Genomic DNA, 20,044 nt, shown 5'->3' with positions numbered 1-20,044 from the left:
CAGAGAATGTGAGAACAAAATAGATTGGTGGAGCCAAACCCTGAGGCAAGGGCAGAAGGAAGAGGTGCTAGAACAAGTGATGGATCCCCTCCCCTCCTGTCATCAGACAGAAGGAGAGAACTTTAGAGACATGGAGGAATGGAGGGAGGTCCATCCTCGGAGAGGCAAGCAAAAACCCTCCCAACCCCCTCCGCCCTCCGAATTGCCCTTGAAGAATAGGTATGAGGCCTTGGTACTTCAAGGACAGGAAAATGAAGTTGGAGGGATAGATTTGTCTAGTGAACCACCTAGGACTTGCCGCTCAGCTCCACACCTTAGGACTTCTTCAACTAAGAAGGAAAGGAGAGTAATTGTGGTGGGTGACTGCCTTCTGAGGGGAACAGAAGGGCCCATCTGTCGAGCAGACCCATCCCACAGGGAGGTCTGCTGCCTCCCTGGGGCTCGCATTAGAGATGTTAAAAGGAAACTCTCTAGTATTGTAAATCCCTCTGATTACTACCCACTGCTGATTTTTCAGGTTGGCAGTGACAAAATTATTACAAGAAATGTAAGGGCAATGAAGAGAGACTTCAGGGCCCTGGGACGGCTAGTTAGGGGGTCTGGAGCGCAAGTAGTGTTTGCCTCCATACCTCTTATAAGAATGGGTGGAGAGGTAAACAGGAAGAGTTTACTGATGAATGAATGGCTACAAGACTGGTGCCAAAGGCAGGGCTTTGGTTTCTTTGATCATGGGTTGCTATATGAGACACCTGGCCTGATGGTGGCAGGTGGGATGCACCTGTCCCAGAGGGGGAAAAGGCTCTTGGGGCAGGACTTAGCAGGGCTCATTGAGAGGGCTTTAAACTAGATATGAAGGGGGAAGGGGAGAAAACTGGGCCTGTTAGGGACAAGCCCAAGAGGAACATACCACGGCCTGAAGGAAGGTGGTCTAAGGAGGATTTGGTCCCACCAGTGTGCTCTGCTTGCTTCCTGAAATGCCTGTACACCGATGCACGCAGCATGGGGAATAAACAGGAAGAGTTAGAGGTCTGTGTGCGGGCTAAGGGTTATGATCTGGTAGCAATAACAGAGACGTGGTGGGACAGCTCACACGACTGGAATGTGGCCATGGATGGCTATGTGCTTTTTAGGAAAGATTGGTCGGTGAAGCGAGGTGGTGGAGTTGCTCTTTATGTGAGAGAGCAACTAGAATGTATCGAGTTTTGTGCAGGGGCTGATGAGGGGCAAGTTGAAAGCCTGTGGGTAAGAATTAAAGGGCAGGCTGGTATGGGTGATACAGTTGTGGGGGTCTACTACAGACCTCCTGATCAAGATGAGGAAGTTGATGAGGCTTTCTCCAGGCAGCTGAAAGCAGCCTCACAACTACAGTCCTTGGTCCTCATGGGAGATTTTAACTACCCCGATATCTGCTGGAAGACTTACACAGCCAGCCTTTCACAGTCTAGGAGGTTCCTCCAATGCATTGATGACAACTTCTTAATGCAAATGGTGGATGAGCCGACTAGAAGAGGAGCGCTGCTGGATCTTGTGCTCACCAACAAGGAGGGCCTTGTTGAAGCAGTGGTGGTCAATGGCAGCCTTGGCTGCAGTGCCCACGAGATGGTGGAGTTCAGGATCCTGTGTGGGAGGAACAGAATACCCAGCAGGACCAGAACCCTGGACTTCCACAGAGCAAACTTTTGTTAAGGGAAGTCCCATGGGACAGGGTGCTAGAAGGTAAAGAGGCTCAAGATAGCTGGTCAACATTCAAGGACCACTTCTTGCAAGCACAGGATCAGTGTGTCCCAATGGGTAGAAAATCTAGTAAGGGAGCTAAGAGACCAGCGTGGTTAAAAAAGGAACTGCTGGGCAAACTCAAGTGGAAAAGGAAAATCTATAGATCATGGAAGGAGGGGCTAGTCACTTGGGAGGAATATAGGACTGTTGTCAGAGGATGTAGGGAGGCACCTAGGAAAGCTAAGGCCTCCTTGGAACTTAACCTTTCAAGTCGGGTTAAGGATAATAGAAAGGGCTTTTTCAAATACATAGCCAACAAAACTAACACCAGAGGCAATATAGGCCCACTGCTGAATGAGGCGGGTGCCCTGGTGACAGAGGATATAAAGAAGGCAGAGGTGCTGAATGCCTTCTTTGCCTCTGTCTTTACTCCTGCAGGCTTTCCCCATGAGCCCCAGTTTCATATAGCCCCAGAAGAAGTCAAGATAAAGGAGGAGTTTGCCCAGATAGATGAGGATTGGGTTAGGGATCAGTTGAGTAATCTGGACATCCATACATCGATGGGTCCAGATGAAATGCATCCAAGGGTGCTGAGGGAGCTGGCGGAGGTCATTGCTAGTCCACTCTCCATCATCTTCAGTAAGTCATGGGTAACAGGAGAGGTGCCTGAAGACTGGAGGATAGCAAATGTCACTCCAGTCTACAAGAAGGGCAAGAAGGAGGACCCGGGTAACTATAAACCGGTCAGCCTCACCTCCATCCCTGGAAAGGTGATGGAACAACTTGTCCTTGGCACTATCTCTAGGCATATCAAGGACATGGGGGTCATCAAGAGCAGTCAACATAGTTTTACCAAGGGTAAGTCATGTTTGACCAACCTTATAGCCTTCTATGAGGAAATTACTAGGTGGATAGATGATGGTAGAGCGGTAGATGTGGTCTATCTTGATTTCAGTAAAGCATTTGACACCGTCTCCCACAGCATCCTTGTAGATAAGTTGATCAAGTATGGGTTTGATGATCAGGCAGTGAGGTGGATCAAGAACTGGTTGAAAGGAAGAAGTCAGAGAGTTGTAGTCAATGGGGCAGAATCTAGTTGGAGGCCTGTGACTAGTGGAGTCCCTCAGGGGTCGGTACTGGGACCGGTGTTGTTCAACATCTTCATCAACGACCTGGATGAGGGAACAGAATGTACCCTCAGCAAGTTTGCTGATGACACCAAGCTGGGAGGAGTGGCTGACACACCAGAAGGCTGTGCTGCCATTCAGAGAGACCTAGACAGGCTGGAGACTTGGGCGGGGAAAAACCTGATGAAGTTCAACAAGGGCAAGTGTAGAGTTTTGCATTTGGGGAAGAACAACCCCATGTACCAGTACAGGTTGGGGGCTGACCTGCTTGAGAGCAGTGTAGGAGAAAGGGACCTGGGGGTCCTGGTAGACAGGAGGATGACCATGAGCCAGCAGTGTGCCCTTGTGGCTAAGAAGGCCAATGGCACCCTGGGGTGCATTAGAAAGGATGTGGTTAATAGGTCAAGAGAGGTTCTCCTCCCCCTCTATTCTGCATTGGTGAGGCCACATCTGGAGTATTGTGTCCAGTTCTGGGCCCCTCAGTTCAGGAAGGACAGGGAACTGCTTGAAAGAGTCCAACGCAGAGCCACAAAGATGATTAAGGGAGTGGAGCATCTCCCTTATGAGGAAAGGCTGAGAGCTGGGTCTCTTTAGTTTGGAGAGAAGGAGACTGAGGGGTGACCTCATCAATGTTTACAAATACGTAAGGGTGAGTGTCAAGAAGATGGAGTTAAGCTTTTTTCAGTGATGACCAGTGATAGGACAAGGAGTAATAGATACAAATTGGAGCATAGGAGGTTTAAGGTGAATATCAGAAAAAAATTTTTTACTGTGAGAGTGACAGAGCACTGGAACAGGCTGCCCAGAGAGGTTGTGGAGTCTCCTTCACTGGAGACATTCAAAACCCTCCTGGACGCCTTCCTGTGTGATGTACTCTAGGTGACCCTGCTCTGGCAGGGGGGTTGGACTAGATGATCTTTCGAGGTCCCTTCCAACTCCTAGGATTCTATGATTCTATGATTCTAATCGCAGCTTACTGCTTCCTCATTAGGAGGAGGAGTAGGCGCTGACCTCTTCTCTCTGGTGACCAACAACAGGACCCGAGGGAATGGTAGGAAGATGTGCAGGGGGAGGTTTAGGTTGGACATTAGGAAGAGATTCTTCACCCAAAGGGTGGTGGAGCACTGGAATAGGCTCCCCAGGGAAGCTGTAATGGCACTGAGCCTTACAATATTCAAGAAACACTTGGATAACACCCTTAGGGACATGGTGTGTACTTTGGGGTTGTCCTGTTCTGGGGCGGGAGTTGGACTTGGTGATCCAGGCTGTCCATGGAGGTGGTTGAGCCACCATCCCTGGAGACATCTTAAAAGACAGATGTGGTGCCAGGGGACAGGGTTTAGTGGTGGATACGGCAGAGTTAGGGTAGTGGTTGGGCTTGATGATCTTGAAGGTCTTTTCCAACCAGAACAATACAATGATACTATAATCTCTCTCACTCTCCCTCTCTCAGCATTCCAGAGCTATCTATGACTGACTAAAGAGAAACGGACTCCAAATTGGGCCCTGCCATGAACTGCATAGAGAGGCATTTTGATAAGCAAAATAGGACACTCAGTCCTTAGACACATTCATGTTTGCCACTGTAATTTAGGTGGTAGTTCACTATTCCATGCTCCTGTAGTTCCCATGCTGTTCTGCTTTCCTTCTAGCCTAACAAGAATCCATGGAACATCTGTGCTCAAGATCAGAATTACACAAAGCATTGTGTATGAGAATGAACTGCCTACAAAACAACACTTCCCCATAGGCCTGATTCAGTCAGTAAAATATTTAACCTCCAACTGTCAGGAAGAAAGTTCCTTCAGAATGCCAATCCCTTGCAAGGGTATCAAGAGTTTCTCTCAGTGTTGTACAAATTCTGACTTACTTTGGCTTTTTGGAAAAATAGACGAAAACAGCCTCTTGGATCCACATTACAACTTCTGGCCATTTCTATAATAAACTGCATCACAACTGCTTGGTGTGCTATTTGTTCCATCAGAGCTCTTTTCTGAAAAGATAAATTACATAATTATATGAAATATTTTTTAAAGTATAACTCTATCTAAAATTCAGCAACATCTTTGCTTTTGATTCCTAAAGATAAAATAACTGACAGAAGCAAAGGGTCTGTTACTTAGCTGAAACTAGATCTAATGTAGTAATGTGTTTTGGAGGGTTCCTTCAATAAGATAACATGGGCATAGGAAGACAAGGAGAAGAGTAATTAAATGGCTCATCAATTTGGACAGCTTTTCTATACTGTACGTGGGAAACTGCATACTTTTAAGCAGTTTAAAGGTCTTCCTAGTACCTGTTCAGCTTCTAGATGAAAACACCATAAGATGAGATATTTAGCTGTTTCTTCACATACAAGATATGGGTGGTCAGACAAAAATCTTTGACTGTCATCCCATCTGCCCAGCATACCTGATGAAAAAAAGCACAACATGAATGAACATATTCAATATAAAGAAGTGATTTAATGCAGTGAAAACATTTAAATGTACATACTGCTACAAACAGCATGCAAATAAAACTGAACTAAATTTTTTGTTGTTTTTAAAACATCTCCCAAATGCTGAAAAAAAAGCATTACCAATAAGGTATGCTCAGACTGAAAAGATACTGAAATATAGTTAGCTGCTACCATTAAGATCATCTTTTTATTGTATCTCTGGCAGTGTTAAAAACAGGTTAAATGTAAATGGTTTTCATACACTGTGACAAAGTAGTATCTATACCTATTTGTTAAGAATTTGATAGTATAATTAAGTTGATGGATGGAGATTTACATTCAGTGACTTTGACAGAAAAGTTATTTGTGAGTAAGACAAATAGAAATGAAAGCATAATCATAGTCTAAAATGAATATGCTTCTGACATGGCTTCCTAGGTTTTAGGAAATACAAAGCTATTTTTGTAACTAAGTTCAAGCATTAAGGTCAAAACAGGAGAGTGACTCAGTGGTTGAAAGTTAAGTAGAAGACTGAACTGTATTAAGTAGCATGAAACTACCTTCATGGAAACAGTTGCAATTTGAAAGTCAGAACTCAAAATTCAAGCAGCGAGATCACCTTCCTGCCCCTCTCATTGTACTTCATATGAGTTAATTGCCCAAATATACATAATAGTGATATTTTACTGTTTGCTAATACTAGATACAAAGTTTTACCCTTCTGTCACTCATATAAATATATCTTTAAAAATAAAAGATCAGTTCCATCTCTACATAGTCTTAACTAGCAGGTACACAGTCTCAGGCACTTTTACATGCAGAAATCGCATCTCCATTAATGTCCCTATCATTTCCCTTGGAACAGCAGAAAAAGTAGCTAAAATTTTAATTTTCATTACTTTTTTCAGTTCTATGTTGACTCAAGAAGTTCTCCTATTATGAATGAACCAACAGGCTTCTGCAATTTACAGTTTTACTTTGAAATGGTTATTTGTTATGATGCCACATCTCCTGTCCTGAGAAACAAGAATCTAGATATTCTCCTTGCCAAATGTTTCATTTGTTAGCATCCATTTTGTACAATAATAACAACAACAACAATAATAAAAATAATTTAAAAAGAAATAGACCTACAAAAATTCTACAGGAGGTTAAACTGCAAAATGTTGGAAGCAACATACTTACCAAAGTATCTAATCTTTTGTTCATGTTTCTGTATAAATGATTTAGATACATCTTCATCTTCTACTTCTTTTCTTTTATATTGACTAATAAAACTCTAAAAAGGAGAAAAAACTATCATAGAATCTCCACATATACCTTTTTTAAACTATAGGATTATTTTAATTCATTACTATTTAAAGAGTAATGTTCTAGTTTTGAGCATAGCCCAGCAAACATATATGTATACACTTAATGTACCCAAGAAGGTTATTTACCAAAACACAGCTCATCTAATTATAATAGGGTGAAAAATGCCCTATCATATTCTTTTTCTGAGCAATAATCTACCTCAAAGTTCTATGCAGTCATAGGAACTTAGTGTTCTATAAACGAGAAACATCTACCCCATCTAGTCCTAATGAAGCTAACTCAGTGGAATTCTTAAAAATTATATATTAACAGTTCATAGTCAAGTTAAGTGCTGAAAACGAAACTGGCATTTACTATGAAGACAGTTTGTGCTAAAATAATCTTTATTAAGAAATTCACATTATTAGAGGAAAACTGTGCATGTTTCAAATGTAAGAATTTGGCACAACAAAGACACAAACTTCATGCTCTTTAGGAAGGACAGGCAGGGGTGTTTCCCTCTACATCAGTGACCAACTGGAGCACATGGAGCTCTGCCTGGGGATGGATGAGGAGCTGACTTGAGACCCTATGGGTCAGGGTTAAAGGGAAGGCAGAGACAGGGGACATCATAGTGGGGGTCTGCTACAGGCCACCTGACCAGGAAGACAAGCAGATGAGGCCCTCTATGGACAGATAGGAGTAGCCTCACGATCACAAGCCCTGTTCCTCATGGGAGATTTCAACCACCCCAATATCTGTTAGAGGGTCAACAGAGCAAGGCATAAGCAATCCAGGAGGTTCCTGGAATGTGTTGATGATAACTTCCTTCTCCAAGTGACAGCGGAACCAATGAGAAAAGGTGCTATGCTGGACCTTGTTCTTGCCAACAAGAAGGGGCTGGTGGACAACGTGAAGCTCAAGGGCAGCCTTGGCTGCAGTGACCATGAGATGGTGGAGTTCATGATCCTTAGGGCAGTGAGGAGGGCACACAGCAAACTCACTACCTTAGAATTCAAGGGAGTATGTTTTGGCCTCTTCAGGGACCTGATTGGTAGAGTAGCATGGGATAAAGTCCAGGAGGGAAAAGAAGCCCAAGAAAGCTGATTAATATTCAAGGATCACCTCCTCCAAGCTCAGGAACAATGTATCCCAACAAAGAGGAAGTAAGGCAAAAACGCCAAGAGGCCTGCTGCATGGATGAACAAGGAGCTCCTAGACAAATTAAAAAATAAAAAGGAAGCCTACAGAGAGTGGAAGCAAGGACAGGTACCTGGGAGGAATACAAAGAAGTTGTCTGAGCAGCCAGGGATCAGGTAAGGAAAGCTAAAGCCCTGTTAGAATTAAATCTGGCCAAGGACACCAAGGGTAACAAGAAAAGCTTCTATAGGTATGTCTGTGACAAAAGGAAGACTAGGGAAAATGCGGGCCCTCTCTGGAAGGAAACAAGAGACCTAGTTACCCAGGATATGGAGAACTCAATGACTTTTTTGCCTCAGTCTTCACCAACAAAGGCTCAAGCCACACTGCCCAAGTCACAGAAGGCAAAGGCAGTGACTGGGAGAAGGAAGAACCACCCACTACAGGAGAAGAGCAGGTTCAAGACCATCTAAGGAACCTGAAGGTGCATAAATCCATAGGACCAGATGAGATGCATACACGGGTCCTGAGGGAACTGACAGATGAAGTTGCAAAGACGTTTTCCATCATATTTGAACAGTCGTGGCAGCCTGGTGAAGTTCCCACTGACTGGAAAAGGGGAAACATAATCCCCATTTTCAAAAAGGGAAAAAAGGAAGACCTGGGAAACTACAGGCCCTACTACAGAGTCTCACCTCTGTGCCCGGCAAGGTCATGAAACATCCTCCTGGAAACTATGCTAAGGCACATGGAAAATAAATAGTTGATTTGTAACAGACAACATGGCTTCACTAAGGGCAACTCACGCCTGGCCAATTTGGCGGCCTTCTATGACAAGGCTACAGAGATTGTGGATAATGGCAGAGCAACTGACATCATCTACCTGTATTTCTGCAAGGCATTTGACACTGTCCCACACGACATCCTTTTCTCTAAATTGGAGAGACACGAACTTGATGGATGGACCACTTGGTGGATAAGGAAATGGCTGGCTGGTCGCGCTCAAAAAGTTATGGTCAATGGCTCCATGTTCAAGTGGAAATCAGTGGCAAGTGTCATTCCTTGGGGGTTAGTACTGGGACCGGTGCTGTTTAAAATCTTTGTCAGAAACATGGACAGTGGGATTGAGTGCACTCTCAGCAAATTTGCCAATGACACCAAGCTGTGTTGTGCGGTTGACACCCTGGAGGGCAGAGATGCCATTCAGAGGAACTTGACAGGCTTGAGAGGTGGGCTCATGCAAACTGCATGAAGTTCAACAAGGCCAAGTGTGAAGTCCTGCACATGGGTCGGGGCAATCCCAAGCACAAATACAGGCTGGGTGGAGAATGGATTGAGAACAGTCCTGAGGAGAAGGACTTGGGGGTGTTGGTTGATGAGAAGCTCAACATGAACCAGCAATGTGCACTTGCAGCCCAGAAAGCCAACCATATCCTGAACTGCATCAAAAGAAACATGACCAACAGGTCAAGGGAGGTGATTCACCCCCTCTACTCTGCTCTGTTCAACTCTGGGGTCCCAAACATAAGAAAGATATCAACCTGTTGGAGCAGGTCCAGAGGAGGGCTACAAAAACTGTCAGAGGCCTGGAACACGTCTCCTATTAAGACAGGCTGAGAGAGTTGGAATTGTTCAGCCTGGAGAAGAGAAAGCTCCAGGGAGACCTTATAGCAGCCTTCTGGTACCTGAAGGGGGCCTATAAGAAAGCTGGGGAGGGACTTTTTACAAGGGCATGTAGTGATAGGACGGAGGGTAACGGTTTCAAACTGAAAGAGGGTAGATTTACATTAGATATTACGAAGAAATTCTTCACTATGAGGGTGGTGAGACACTGAAACAGGTTGTCCAGAGAAGCTGTGGATGCCCCCTCCCTGGAAATGTTCAAGGCCAGGTTGGATGGGGCTTGGAGCAACCTGGTCTAGAGGAAGGTGTCCCTGCCTATGGCAGGGGGGTTGGAACTAGATGATCTTTAAGGTCTCTTCTAACCCAAACCATTCTATGTGAAGAAATATTGCTCATTCTTGGTTTTGTCAACAGTTGCTATAAGGGACAAATATAAGTTCTGATTCTCAATTAAAGAAGAAGTGTCATACACATTCGTGATATCAATGCAATGTCCGCTTCAATAGGGCAAAGTAAGAAAGAAAAACATTCAATACATTACAATAATCACTATATTAGACATAGAAAACACTGAAGATGAGAAATGGAATAAAAAAGGTTTATCGTTGTTTTCATACACATTTATACGTCATACCTTATTAAATACCTCCTTACTAAAAGAATCCGTATTCCATAGATTCTGTCTTTCCCTCTGTATTAGTGCTGCTTCTTTTCTTCTCCACTCTTCCTCTCTCTGTCTCAGTTCTGAAGCTTCAGTCTGTGCTTTGGCATATTCCTGATCCATGGATTCTGAATTATGCAGTGCTAAACTACTAAGTTTCTGCTGGGCTTCTGCTAGATTCCATTTGGATTCTACAGAGCTCTTCACAAACTCTTTTTGTTTTTGAAAGATCAGTTCAATCCCTTGACCATATGTCTGTGTGGAAAACAAAATATGCTGTTTATGGGAGGAAAAGTGATAGAATTTATGATGCATATAGAAACAGAAGGCTTTGATTCCAAAATAGAACACTGAGATGGAACGCATCTTAAAAGCAGTATTATATTCATAACAGTGACTAAATATGATACTGTGCAGCTAGATTATTTTTAAAGGAAACTTCTACTTCAAGCTTTCTAAACTTAATTGAAAGATATTTACAGAATCACAGATCAAGTATTGCCCCCAGTAATACAATCTCCAGACTGCATATCATAAAATTCTTTTGTAGATTACAGGATTTTCTTCACTCCTCTCTGGCTATCTTTATTCTGCAAAATTAACAATAGACAAAATAGCAGAATACTTGTAAGACATAGTTCTGAGAAGAAAGCATCTGCTTTATGATGTCAAATCATAACAATAGAGTAACTATTACTATCTACCTTCCAACATGGATTAATATTACTGTGGTGGGTTGACTTTGGCTGCCAGGTGCCCACCAAGCCACTCTTTCATTCCCCCTCCTCAGCAGGACAGGGGAAGAAAATAAGATGAAAAAAAGCTCATGAGTCAAAATAAAGACATGAAGATCGCTCACAATTACCATCATGGGCAAAACAGACTCAACTTGGAGAATCACAGAATCATTTAGGTTGGAAAAGACCTTTAAGATCATCAAGTCCAACCTTTAACCCTACTCTACCACGTTCATCCCTAAACCATATCCCCAAGCACCACATCTATACGACTTTTAAACACATCCAGGGATGGTGACTCAACCTCCCTGGGCAGCCTGTTCCAATGCTTGATAACCCTTTAAGAAAAAAAATTTTTCCTAATGTCCAGCCTCAACCTCCCCTGGTGTAGCTTTAGGCAATTCCCTCTTGCCCTATCACTATTTACTTGTGAGAAGAGACCAGCACCTACCTCTCTACAATGTCCTTTCAGGTAGTTGTAGAGAGTGATAAGGCCTCCCCTCAGCCTCCTTTTCTTTAGACGAAATAGCCCCAGTCGCTCCTCATAAAACTTGTTCTCTAGGCCTTTCACCAGCCTAGTTGCTCTTCTCTGCACCCGCTCCAGCACCTCAATGTCCTTCTTGAAGTGAGGTGCCCAAAACTGAACACAGTACTCGAGGTGGGGCCTCACCAATGCCCAGTACAGGAGGGGGATCCCCCAGACCTGCTTGCAACACTATTTCTAATACAGGCCAGGATGCCATTGGCCGTCTTGGCCACCTGGGCACACTGCTGGCTCATAGTCAGCTGCTTGTCAGTCAGCACCCTGAGGTCCCTTTCTGCTGGACATCTTTCCAGCCACTCTTCCCCCAGCCTGTAACGTTGCATGGGGTTGTTGTGGCCCAAGTGCAGGACCCGGCACTTGGCCTTGTTGAAGCACATACAATTTGCCTCAGCCCATCGATCCAGTCTAAGTCCCTCTGTAGAGCCTGTCTACCCTCAGGCAGATCAACACTCCCTCCCAACTTGGTGTCATCTGCAAACTTAATGAGGGTGCATTCTATCCCCTCATTGAGGTAATTGATAAAGATATTAAACAAAAGTGGTCCCAACACTGAGCCCTGAGGGACTCCACTAGTGACCAGCCACCAGCTGGATTTAGCTCCATTGACCACCACTCTCTGGGCCCAGCTATCTAGCTAGTGTTTTATCCAACAGAGAGCATGCCCATCCAAGTCATGAGCAGCCAGTTTTTTCATGAGAATGCTGTGGGAGACAGTGTCAAAGGCTTCACGAATGTCCAAGTAGACAACATCTACAGCCTTTCCCTGAACCAGGTGAGTCATCTTGGAGATCAGGTTCCTCAAGCAGGAGCTGCCTTTTATAAACCCGTGCTGACTGAGCCTGATCACCTGGTTGTTCTGTATGTGGTGTGTAATGGCACTCAAGATTATTTGCTCCATGACCTTCCCTGGCACCAAGCTCAGACTGACAGGTCTGTAGTTTCCCGGAACCTCCTTCTGGACTTTCTGGACTTTCTGGACTTTCTTGTTGTTATGGTTTGGAAGACCCTGGCACAGTGTTGGACACCTAGAGAGAGAGAGGGTCTTTAGGACCCTAAAAGACTGGAAGGGTCAGTATTCCCACTTCCTGTCACAAACTATAAAAGCCAGGAGACCGGTTCTGGGGAAGGAGAGTGGTGCTGGTGGTTGGTGAGGAAGAAGGAGAAGAAGGTGCCCTAGCAGAAGTTTCCCTGCAACCCGTGGCGAGATGGCAGGCTGTCCCCCTGCACTCGTGGAGGAACGTGGTGGAACATTCCCTGAAGGCACCAGGAGGGGTGAACTTGGCCAGTGGACTTGGATTTTGTGGCCAGAGGATTTGCTGCCAGTGGACTCTGATTACGCAGTGTTGGAAGACCCTGGCGTGAGGGGAGTTGGCTCTTCCTGAAGGAGCCCGTGACTCTGTGAGAAGCCCACACTGGAGCAGCTTCCTCTGGACCTCATGGGAAGGACTCATGAAGGAGAGGTTTGTGGAGGACTCTGGGCCATGGGAGGGACCCCATGGGGAAGCAGGGAAGCACTGTAAGGAATCCTCCCTGAGGAGGATGACGTGGCAAGAACCACCAGCTCGTGAACTGACTCTAAACCCCATTCCCTGTCCCCCTGTGCCACTGGGGGGAGGGAGAGAAATCGGGAACAAAGTAATTTGGGCCTGGGAAGAAGGGAGGGGTGGGGTAAAAAATGCAAGCACTGCTCTTTGTGTTGTCTGTGTCCTGTGTGTGTTTGATTAGTGTTAAATTAAATTATTATTCTAAAAAAAACCAAAAAAACCTCTTCCTTATTCCTCTTCTATCTTTCCTTGGGAGGGTGGAGGGGAGGGTAACAGAGAGCAATTCTGTTCTCTGGTTTTTGGGATTCACCTTTAATATTTAAACCAGGACACTTGTAGATGGGTGTCACATTTGCCATCCTCCAGTCCACTGGGACTTCCCCAGTTTGTCAAGACTTCTGGTAAATTACAGAAAGAGGCTTGGTGAGCACATCCACCAGCTCCTTCAGTACTCTTGGGTGCAACCCATCCGGCACCATAGACTTATGTATGTTTAAGTGTTGCAGTAGGTCCCTGACCATTTCCTCTTTGAGAAGACTTAATTCTGTCCCCTCTCCCTGTCTTCCAGCTCAGGGGGCTGGTTGTCCAAGGAACTCCTAGTTCTACTGGTAAAGACTGAGGCAAAGAAGGCATTAAGCACCTCAGCCTTTTCCTCATCCTTTGTCACTAAGTTTTCCCCCGCATCCAATAAAGCATGGAGATTTTCCCTAGTCCTCCTTTTGTTGATGTATTTATAGGAACATTTTTTGTTGTCTTTGATAGTTGTAGCTAGCTTGAGTTCTGGTTGGACTTTGGCTCTCCTAATTTTCTCCCTACATAGCCTCACTACATCTTTGCAGTCCTCATGAGAGGCCTGCCCCCTCTTCCAAGGGCCATAAATTCTCCTTTTGTTCCTGAGTTCCAGCCAAAGCTCTCTATTCAGCCAGGCCGGTCTTCTTCCTCGCTGACTCGTCTTACGGCACATGGGGATAGCCCTTCAGGACTGCCTCCCAAGGGATTGGTTCCCTCAACAGACCCAAGTCTGCCCTCTGGAAGTCCACAGTGGCAGTTCTACTGACCCCCTCCTTAGTTCCCCAAGAATCCTTTCATGATCACTATGCCCCGGACGGCATCCAACTTCCCCCACAAGTTCTTCTCTGTTCACAAGGAGCAGGTCCAGATCAATTTAATTTATTTAAAATTAAAAATAAAGTAGGATAGTGAGAAACAAAGATGTCCTGGTTTAAGCGAAGATGAAGCCAATTTTCCTTTTACTGATTTTTTTGCTTTAGAGAACTTTCTTTTAAGTAGCAACAAGTTTTCCAGCTAGTGGACTGATAACACTGGAATGTTTATGTTACTGCTGAAACATCCAGGTCACTTTGCTCTACTTGTTGAAACTGCAGTCTCAAGCTAAACAAGCAGAAAAGTTGTATCTGCAGCCCCCCCGTAGGAAGAAGTGGACTAGACAGACAGTAAAATTGACCAAAGTATTCCATTCTGCTGATCAGATATGCGGTCTCAGAAGATTTGTTGCTTGATGGGGGATCAAATACAGGATGCTGCAGAGAAACTGCTGAGGATTGTTGAGCTTGTCCCTGTGGACAGCAGTGACACTGCAAGGGATGACCTTGAATGTATCAAGAGTGTCTACAAAGCTCTGGGGACAAAGGGCAGAAGGCATGGGGCCCAAGTGGTGTTCTCCTTGATCCTTCCAGTAAGGGGGGAAGGCACAGCTAGAAGTAGGTGTGTCCAGCAGGTCAACACCTGTCTCCAGAGGTCCCTTCCAACCTACAGTATTCTCACAGTTTGACCCAGGATCGGCAATTAAACTGGAAACAACAATGCTATCGATCCCCCTCCCCCTCCAACCGAAGTAGGGAAGGAGAGAGAGAGTGAGGGAGAGAGACTCTCTGGACTGAAAACTAAACTACACAGCTTTAATTAAACACTGATGATAAAAGAAAATATGTACAGGAATGTGCAAAACCCTATTGCCTCCCCTCACCCCCAGCAACTCCCATGACACTCTTCTTAGCTGTGAACAGGCCAGAAATGTCCTGGACCACTACTGGAGGGAGCGGCAGAGCAGACAGGGGCTGAGGGCAGAGTTATGAGGGTCAGAGATGCACAAGCCTAAGGGTCGATAGTGATGGATAGGCCTCACCAGTGCCAAGTGCAGGGGGAGAATTACATCCTTACTCATGCTGTCCACACTATTCCTGATACAAGCCAGGATGCCATTGGCCTTCTGGGCCACCTGGGCACACCTCTGGCTCACGTTCAACCAGTTGTCAAACAGTACTCCCAGGTCCCACTCTGCCGGGCCACTCTCCAGCCACTCATCCCCTAGACTGTAGCGCTGCATGGGGTTATTGTGGCCAAAGTGCAGGACCCTGCACTTGGTCTTGTTGAATGTCATGCCATTGGCCTTGGCCCATCGACCCAACCTGTCCAGGTCCTCCTGCAGCTTTTTCCTACCCTCTGGCAGATCGACATTCCCCCCCCAGCTTGGTGTCATCTTCAAACTTACTAAGGGTGGACTCAATCCCCACATCCAGGTCATCAATAAAGATGTTGAATAGGACTGGGCTCAGTACTGATCCCTGGGGGACATCGCTGGTCACCGGATGCCAGCTGGATGCAGCTCCATTCACCATCACTCTCTGGGCCCAGTCATCCAACCATTTTTTAATCCAGTGAAGGGTGTACCTGTCCAAGCTGTGGGAGACTGTGTGAAAGGCCTTGCTGAAGCTGAGGTAGACCACATGCACAGCCTTCCCCTCATCCACTAGGCAGGTCACCCAGTCATAGAAGGAGATGAGATTGGTCAGGCAGGACCTTCCTTTCTTAAACCCATGTTGGCTGGACCTGATCCCCTGGTTGTCTTGTACATGTTGCTTGATGGCACTCAAGATGATCTGCTCCATAACTTTGCCAGGCACCGAGGTCAGGCTGACAGGCCTATAGTTCCCCGGATCCTCCTTCCGGCCCTTCTTGTGGGTGGGCATCACATGGGCCAACCTCCAGTCATCTGGGACCTCCCCAGTAAGCCAGGACTGGTGATAAGTGATTGAGAGCGGCTTAGCCAGTTCTTCCACCAGCTCCCTCAGCACCCTAGGATGAATCCCATCCAGACCCGTGGACTTGTTGGGATCTAAGTGGCACAGCAGATCCCTAACTACTTCCTCCTGGATTACAGGGGGGGGATTCTGCTCCCTTGACCTGCTGGTCATGCTGCCTTTGATGCAGCCCAGGATATGGTTGGGTTTTTGGGCTGTGAGCACACCTTGCTGGCTCTTTTTCAGCTTTTCATCCACCAGTATCTCCAAGTCCTTCTCCTCAGGGATGCTCTCAATCCATTCATCCCCCAGTCTGCACTGATAATGGGTATTGCCCCGACCCATGTGCAGGACCTTGCACTTGACCTTGTTGAACCTCATGAAGGTTACATTGACTCACTTCTCAAGCTTGTCCAGGTCCCTCTGTATGGAATCTTGTCCCTCAGGTGTGTCAACTGCACCACAGAGCTTGGTGTCATCTGCCAGCTTGCTGAGGGTATACTCAGTGTTATACAGATGTTATACAGTAAGGGAAAGGAGAGAGAGTAAAGGGAGAGAGACTTTCTAGATTGAAAACTAAACTAGACAGCTTTAATTAAACACTAATGACAAAAGAAAATATGTACAATTATATACAAGTATGTGCAGGAATGTGCAAACCCCTATTGCCTCCCCCCACCCCCAGCAACTCCCACAGCACTCTCCTTAGCTGTGAGCAGTTCTGAAATGTCCTGGACCACTGCTGGAGGGAGCGGCAGAGCAGACAGGGGCTGAGGGCAGAGTTATGAGGGTCAGGAGAGCTTGAGCCTAGGGATCAATGGTGATGGATAGACAGAGTCCTCCTTGGATGCCGGCCATGGACGGAAGAGAAGGGATGAAGAAGCAGGAAGGAAGTTGTCTTCTGTGATCTCTGACCTGACACAGAGCTTATGTAGATATATGTATATATGTGGAATGGAATACTTTGGTCAATGTTACTGTCCATCTAGTCCACTCCTCCCTACGGGGGGCTGTATATACGACTCTTCTGGTGACCTTGCAGTCCCGGCAATAACATAAACGTTCCAGTCCACTGGCTGTAAAACTTGCTGCTAGTTAAAAGAAAGCTTACAGAAGGAAAAAAAAAATCAGTACAAGGAAAATTGGCTTCATCCTGGCTTAAACCAGGACATTCCACCCCTTCTTCCACACCATATATATTACATATAAGCTCTGTATTTTACCAGCTGTCAAATGAAGGATTCTCCCCCAGAGTCAGATGACCTTGAGGTACTCATTGTACTTCACCATCCTCCATCATTACACTCCAAGTATGTCCAGGTCCCTGAGCAAAAGCAACACCCCGGACAGGTTTACCTTTGCCTGAAGCAGGAAAAACCCAAACACTTTTACCCAAAAGGTTTCTTTCACATACCACAGGGACTTTATCCCCATCTGCAGTATGTAAAAGGTCTGACTCAGTAGGACCAGCCCGATTGATGGATCCCCTGGTATTAACTAACCAGGTGGCCTTTGCCAAATCTTTGTTCCAGTTTTTGAAAGTTCCACCACCCATTGCCTTCAGGGTAGCTTTTAACAGACCATTGTACCTTACAATTTTCCCTGAGGCTTGTGCATGGTACTGGATATGGTATATCCACTCAATACCATGTTCTTTGGCCCAGTCAGTCACAAGACTGTTTTTGAAATGAGTCCCATTGTCTGACTCAATTCTTTCTGGAGTACCATGTCTCCACAAGATTTGCTTCTCAAGGCCCAGGATGGTGATCCAGACTGTGGCATGAGACACAGGATATGTTTCCAACCATCCTGTACTTGTTTCCATCCCTCGTTCTCAAGCCCATGTGTATGTTGCATCTCTGAGAGAGACAAATGGTCACATGTTGCAGCCATTAAGAAGTCCTGCTATGAGACGGCTGATAGAGAGACGGGACCCACTTCGACAACACCTATGGTCTCTCTTGTGTAATTTTTTTAAAGAGGATATAAGAACCTAGGACAATAAACCCACTGCTTTTCTCCAGATACACGTACAAGAGCTGCTAAATAGAACAAAGGCAGAACATGGTTCTTCCAAGAAGAAGGCTGCACCAGTCTACACGTACTGGTCTTTCAAACAGGATGGTGCATCAACCTCAAATGCTCAACATTAGAGGTGCCCTGCCTCCAGCCAGGGGAAGGAGAGGGACAACCTAGCTTACTGGACTGTGTGGATTCGGTGGCCTGGCACATTAGAATGACAAAGGTATAAAGCCCTGGTGGACACTGGTGCACAGTGCACCCTAATGCCATTGAATCATAAAGGGATAAACTCTGGCACTATTGCTGGAGTGACAGGAGGATCTCAACAACTGACTGTTCTGGAGGCTGATATGAGCCTCACTGGCAAGGAGTGGAAAATGCACCCTGTAGTGACTGGCCCAGATGCTTTGTGCATCCTTGGCATAGACTATCTCAAGAAAGGATATTTCTGTGACCCGAAAGGGTACCGGTGCAGCTTTGGTATAGCAGCTGTAGAAACGGAGGACACTGAACAGCTGCATACTTTGTCTGGCCTTTCAGATGACCCTTCTCTAGTGGGGTTGCTGAAGGTTGAAGACCAACAGGTGCCAGTTGCCACTTCAACAGTGCATAGATGACAATATCACACCAACAGAGACTATGTGATTCCCATTCATAAGCTGATCCGACAACTGGAGAGCCAAGGAGTGATCAGCAGGACTCACTCACCCTTCAATAGTCCTATCTGGCCAGTGTGAAAGCCTGATGGTGAGTGGAGGCTGACAGTGGACTACCGTGGTGTGAATGAGGCTACATCACTGCTCAGTGCTGCTGTGCCAGACATGCTAGAACTTCAGTACAAGGTGGAGAAGAAAGCAGCCAGATGGTATGCCACTATTGACATTGCTCATGCCTTTTTCTCTATTCCTCTAGCACCAGAGTGCAGGCCACAGTTTGCTTTCACCTGGAGGGGAGTCCAGTACACCTGGAATCGACTGCCCCAGGGGTGGAAACACAGCTCAACCATTTGCCATGGACTGATCTATGCTGCACTGGAGAAGGGTGGAGCTCCAGAACTCCTGCAGTACATTGATGACATCATTGTGTGGGGTGACATGCCAGAAGAAGTCTTTGAGAAAGGTAAAAAGATCATCCAGATTCTTCTGGATGCTGGTTTTGCTGTAAAAAGAAGCAAGGTCAAGGGACCTTCACAAGGGTTCCATTTGTTGGGAATTAGATGGCAAGATGGTTGTCACCAGATCCCAATGGATGTGATTAACAAAATAACAGCTATGGCCCCACCATCTATGAAAAAGGACACTCAAACCTTTTTAGGGACTGTTGGTTTCTGGAGAATGCATATTCCTGTTTACAGCCAAATTGTGAAACCTCTCTATGAGGTGACCCAAAAGAATAGTGACTTGAAATGGGGTCCTGACCAACAGAAAGCTTTTGAGCCGATTAAAAATGGGATTGTGCAGGCAATGGCCCTTGGACCAGTTCAAACAGGGCCAGACATCAAAAATGTGCTCTGCACCATAGCCGTGTACAGCGGTCCTACCTGGAACCTCTGGCAGAAAGCACCAGGGGAGACTCGAGGTCGACCCTTGGGATTCTGGAGCCAGAGCTACAGAGGTTCCGAGGCCAACTATGGATCAACTGAAAAGGAGATACTTGCAGCATATGAAGGAGTTAGAGCCACTTTGGACATGACCGGCACTGAAGCGCAGCTCCTCCTGGTGCCCTGATTACCAGTGCTGAGCTTCATGTTCCAGAGTAACCTTTCTCCTGTCCATCATGCCACTGATGCAACTTAGTGTAAATGGACTGCTTTAATTACCCATCAAGCTTGAATAGGAAGCCCTAATCATCCAGGTATTGTAGAAGCAATTACAAACTGGCCAGAAGGCACACACTTTGGAATGCCACCACAGGATTTGGTGAGACGGGCTCAAGAAACTCCACCATATGATCATCTACCAGAGACTGAGAAACTCTTTTCACTGATGGCTCCTGTCGTCTTGTAGGGAACCACCAAAAGTAGAAAGCTGCCATGTGGAGTCCTACACGACTAGTTGCACGAGTAGCTGAAGGAGAAGGTGAATCAAGTCAGTTTGCAGAGGTAAAAGCCATCCAGCTGGCTTTGGACATTGCTGAGTGAGAAGGGTGGCCAAGAC

The 20,044-nt window shown here is 45.9% G+C and overlaps 1 protein-coding gene across 1 annotated transcript in view; it reads right to left on the bottom strand.

Annotated features, from left to right (window-relative positions):
- Positions 1-20,044, bottom strand: part of LOC127395194 (hsp90 co-chaperone Cdc37-like 1) — a 38,304-nt gene that overhangs the window by 6,938 nt on the left and 11,322 nt on the right. The window contains exons 2-5 of the mRNA XM_051641766.1: positions 9,974-10,255; positions 6,469-6,562; positions 5,140-5,255; positions 4,714-4,836 (exon numbers count right to left, since the gene is read on the bottom strand). Coding sequence (XP_051497726.1) covers positions 4,714-4,836; positions 5,140-5,255; positions 6,469-6,562; positions 9,974-10,255 — 615 coding nt within the window. The remainder of the gene's footprint in view (positions 1-4,713; positions 4,837-5,139; positions 5,256-6,468; positions 6,563-9,973; positions 10,256-20,044) is intronic.

The sequence above is a fragment of the Apus apus genome, chromosome W (genome assembly GCF_020740795.1).
Source record: "Apus apus isolate bApuApu2 chromosome W, bApuApu2.pri.cur, whole genome shotgun sequence".
In the NCBI taxonomy this organism is placed as follows: Eukaryota; Metazoa; Chordata; class Aves; order Apodiformes; family Apodidae; genus Apus; species Apus apus.
This window is presented reverse-complemented; position numbering and strand designations above follow the sequence as displayed.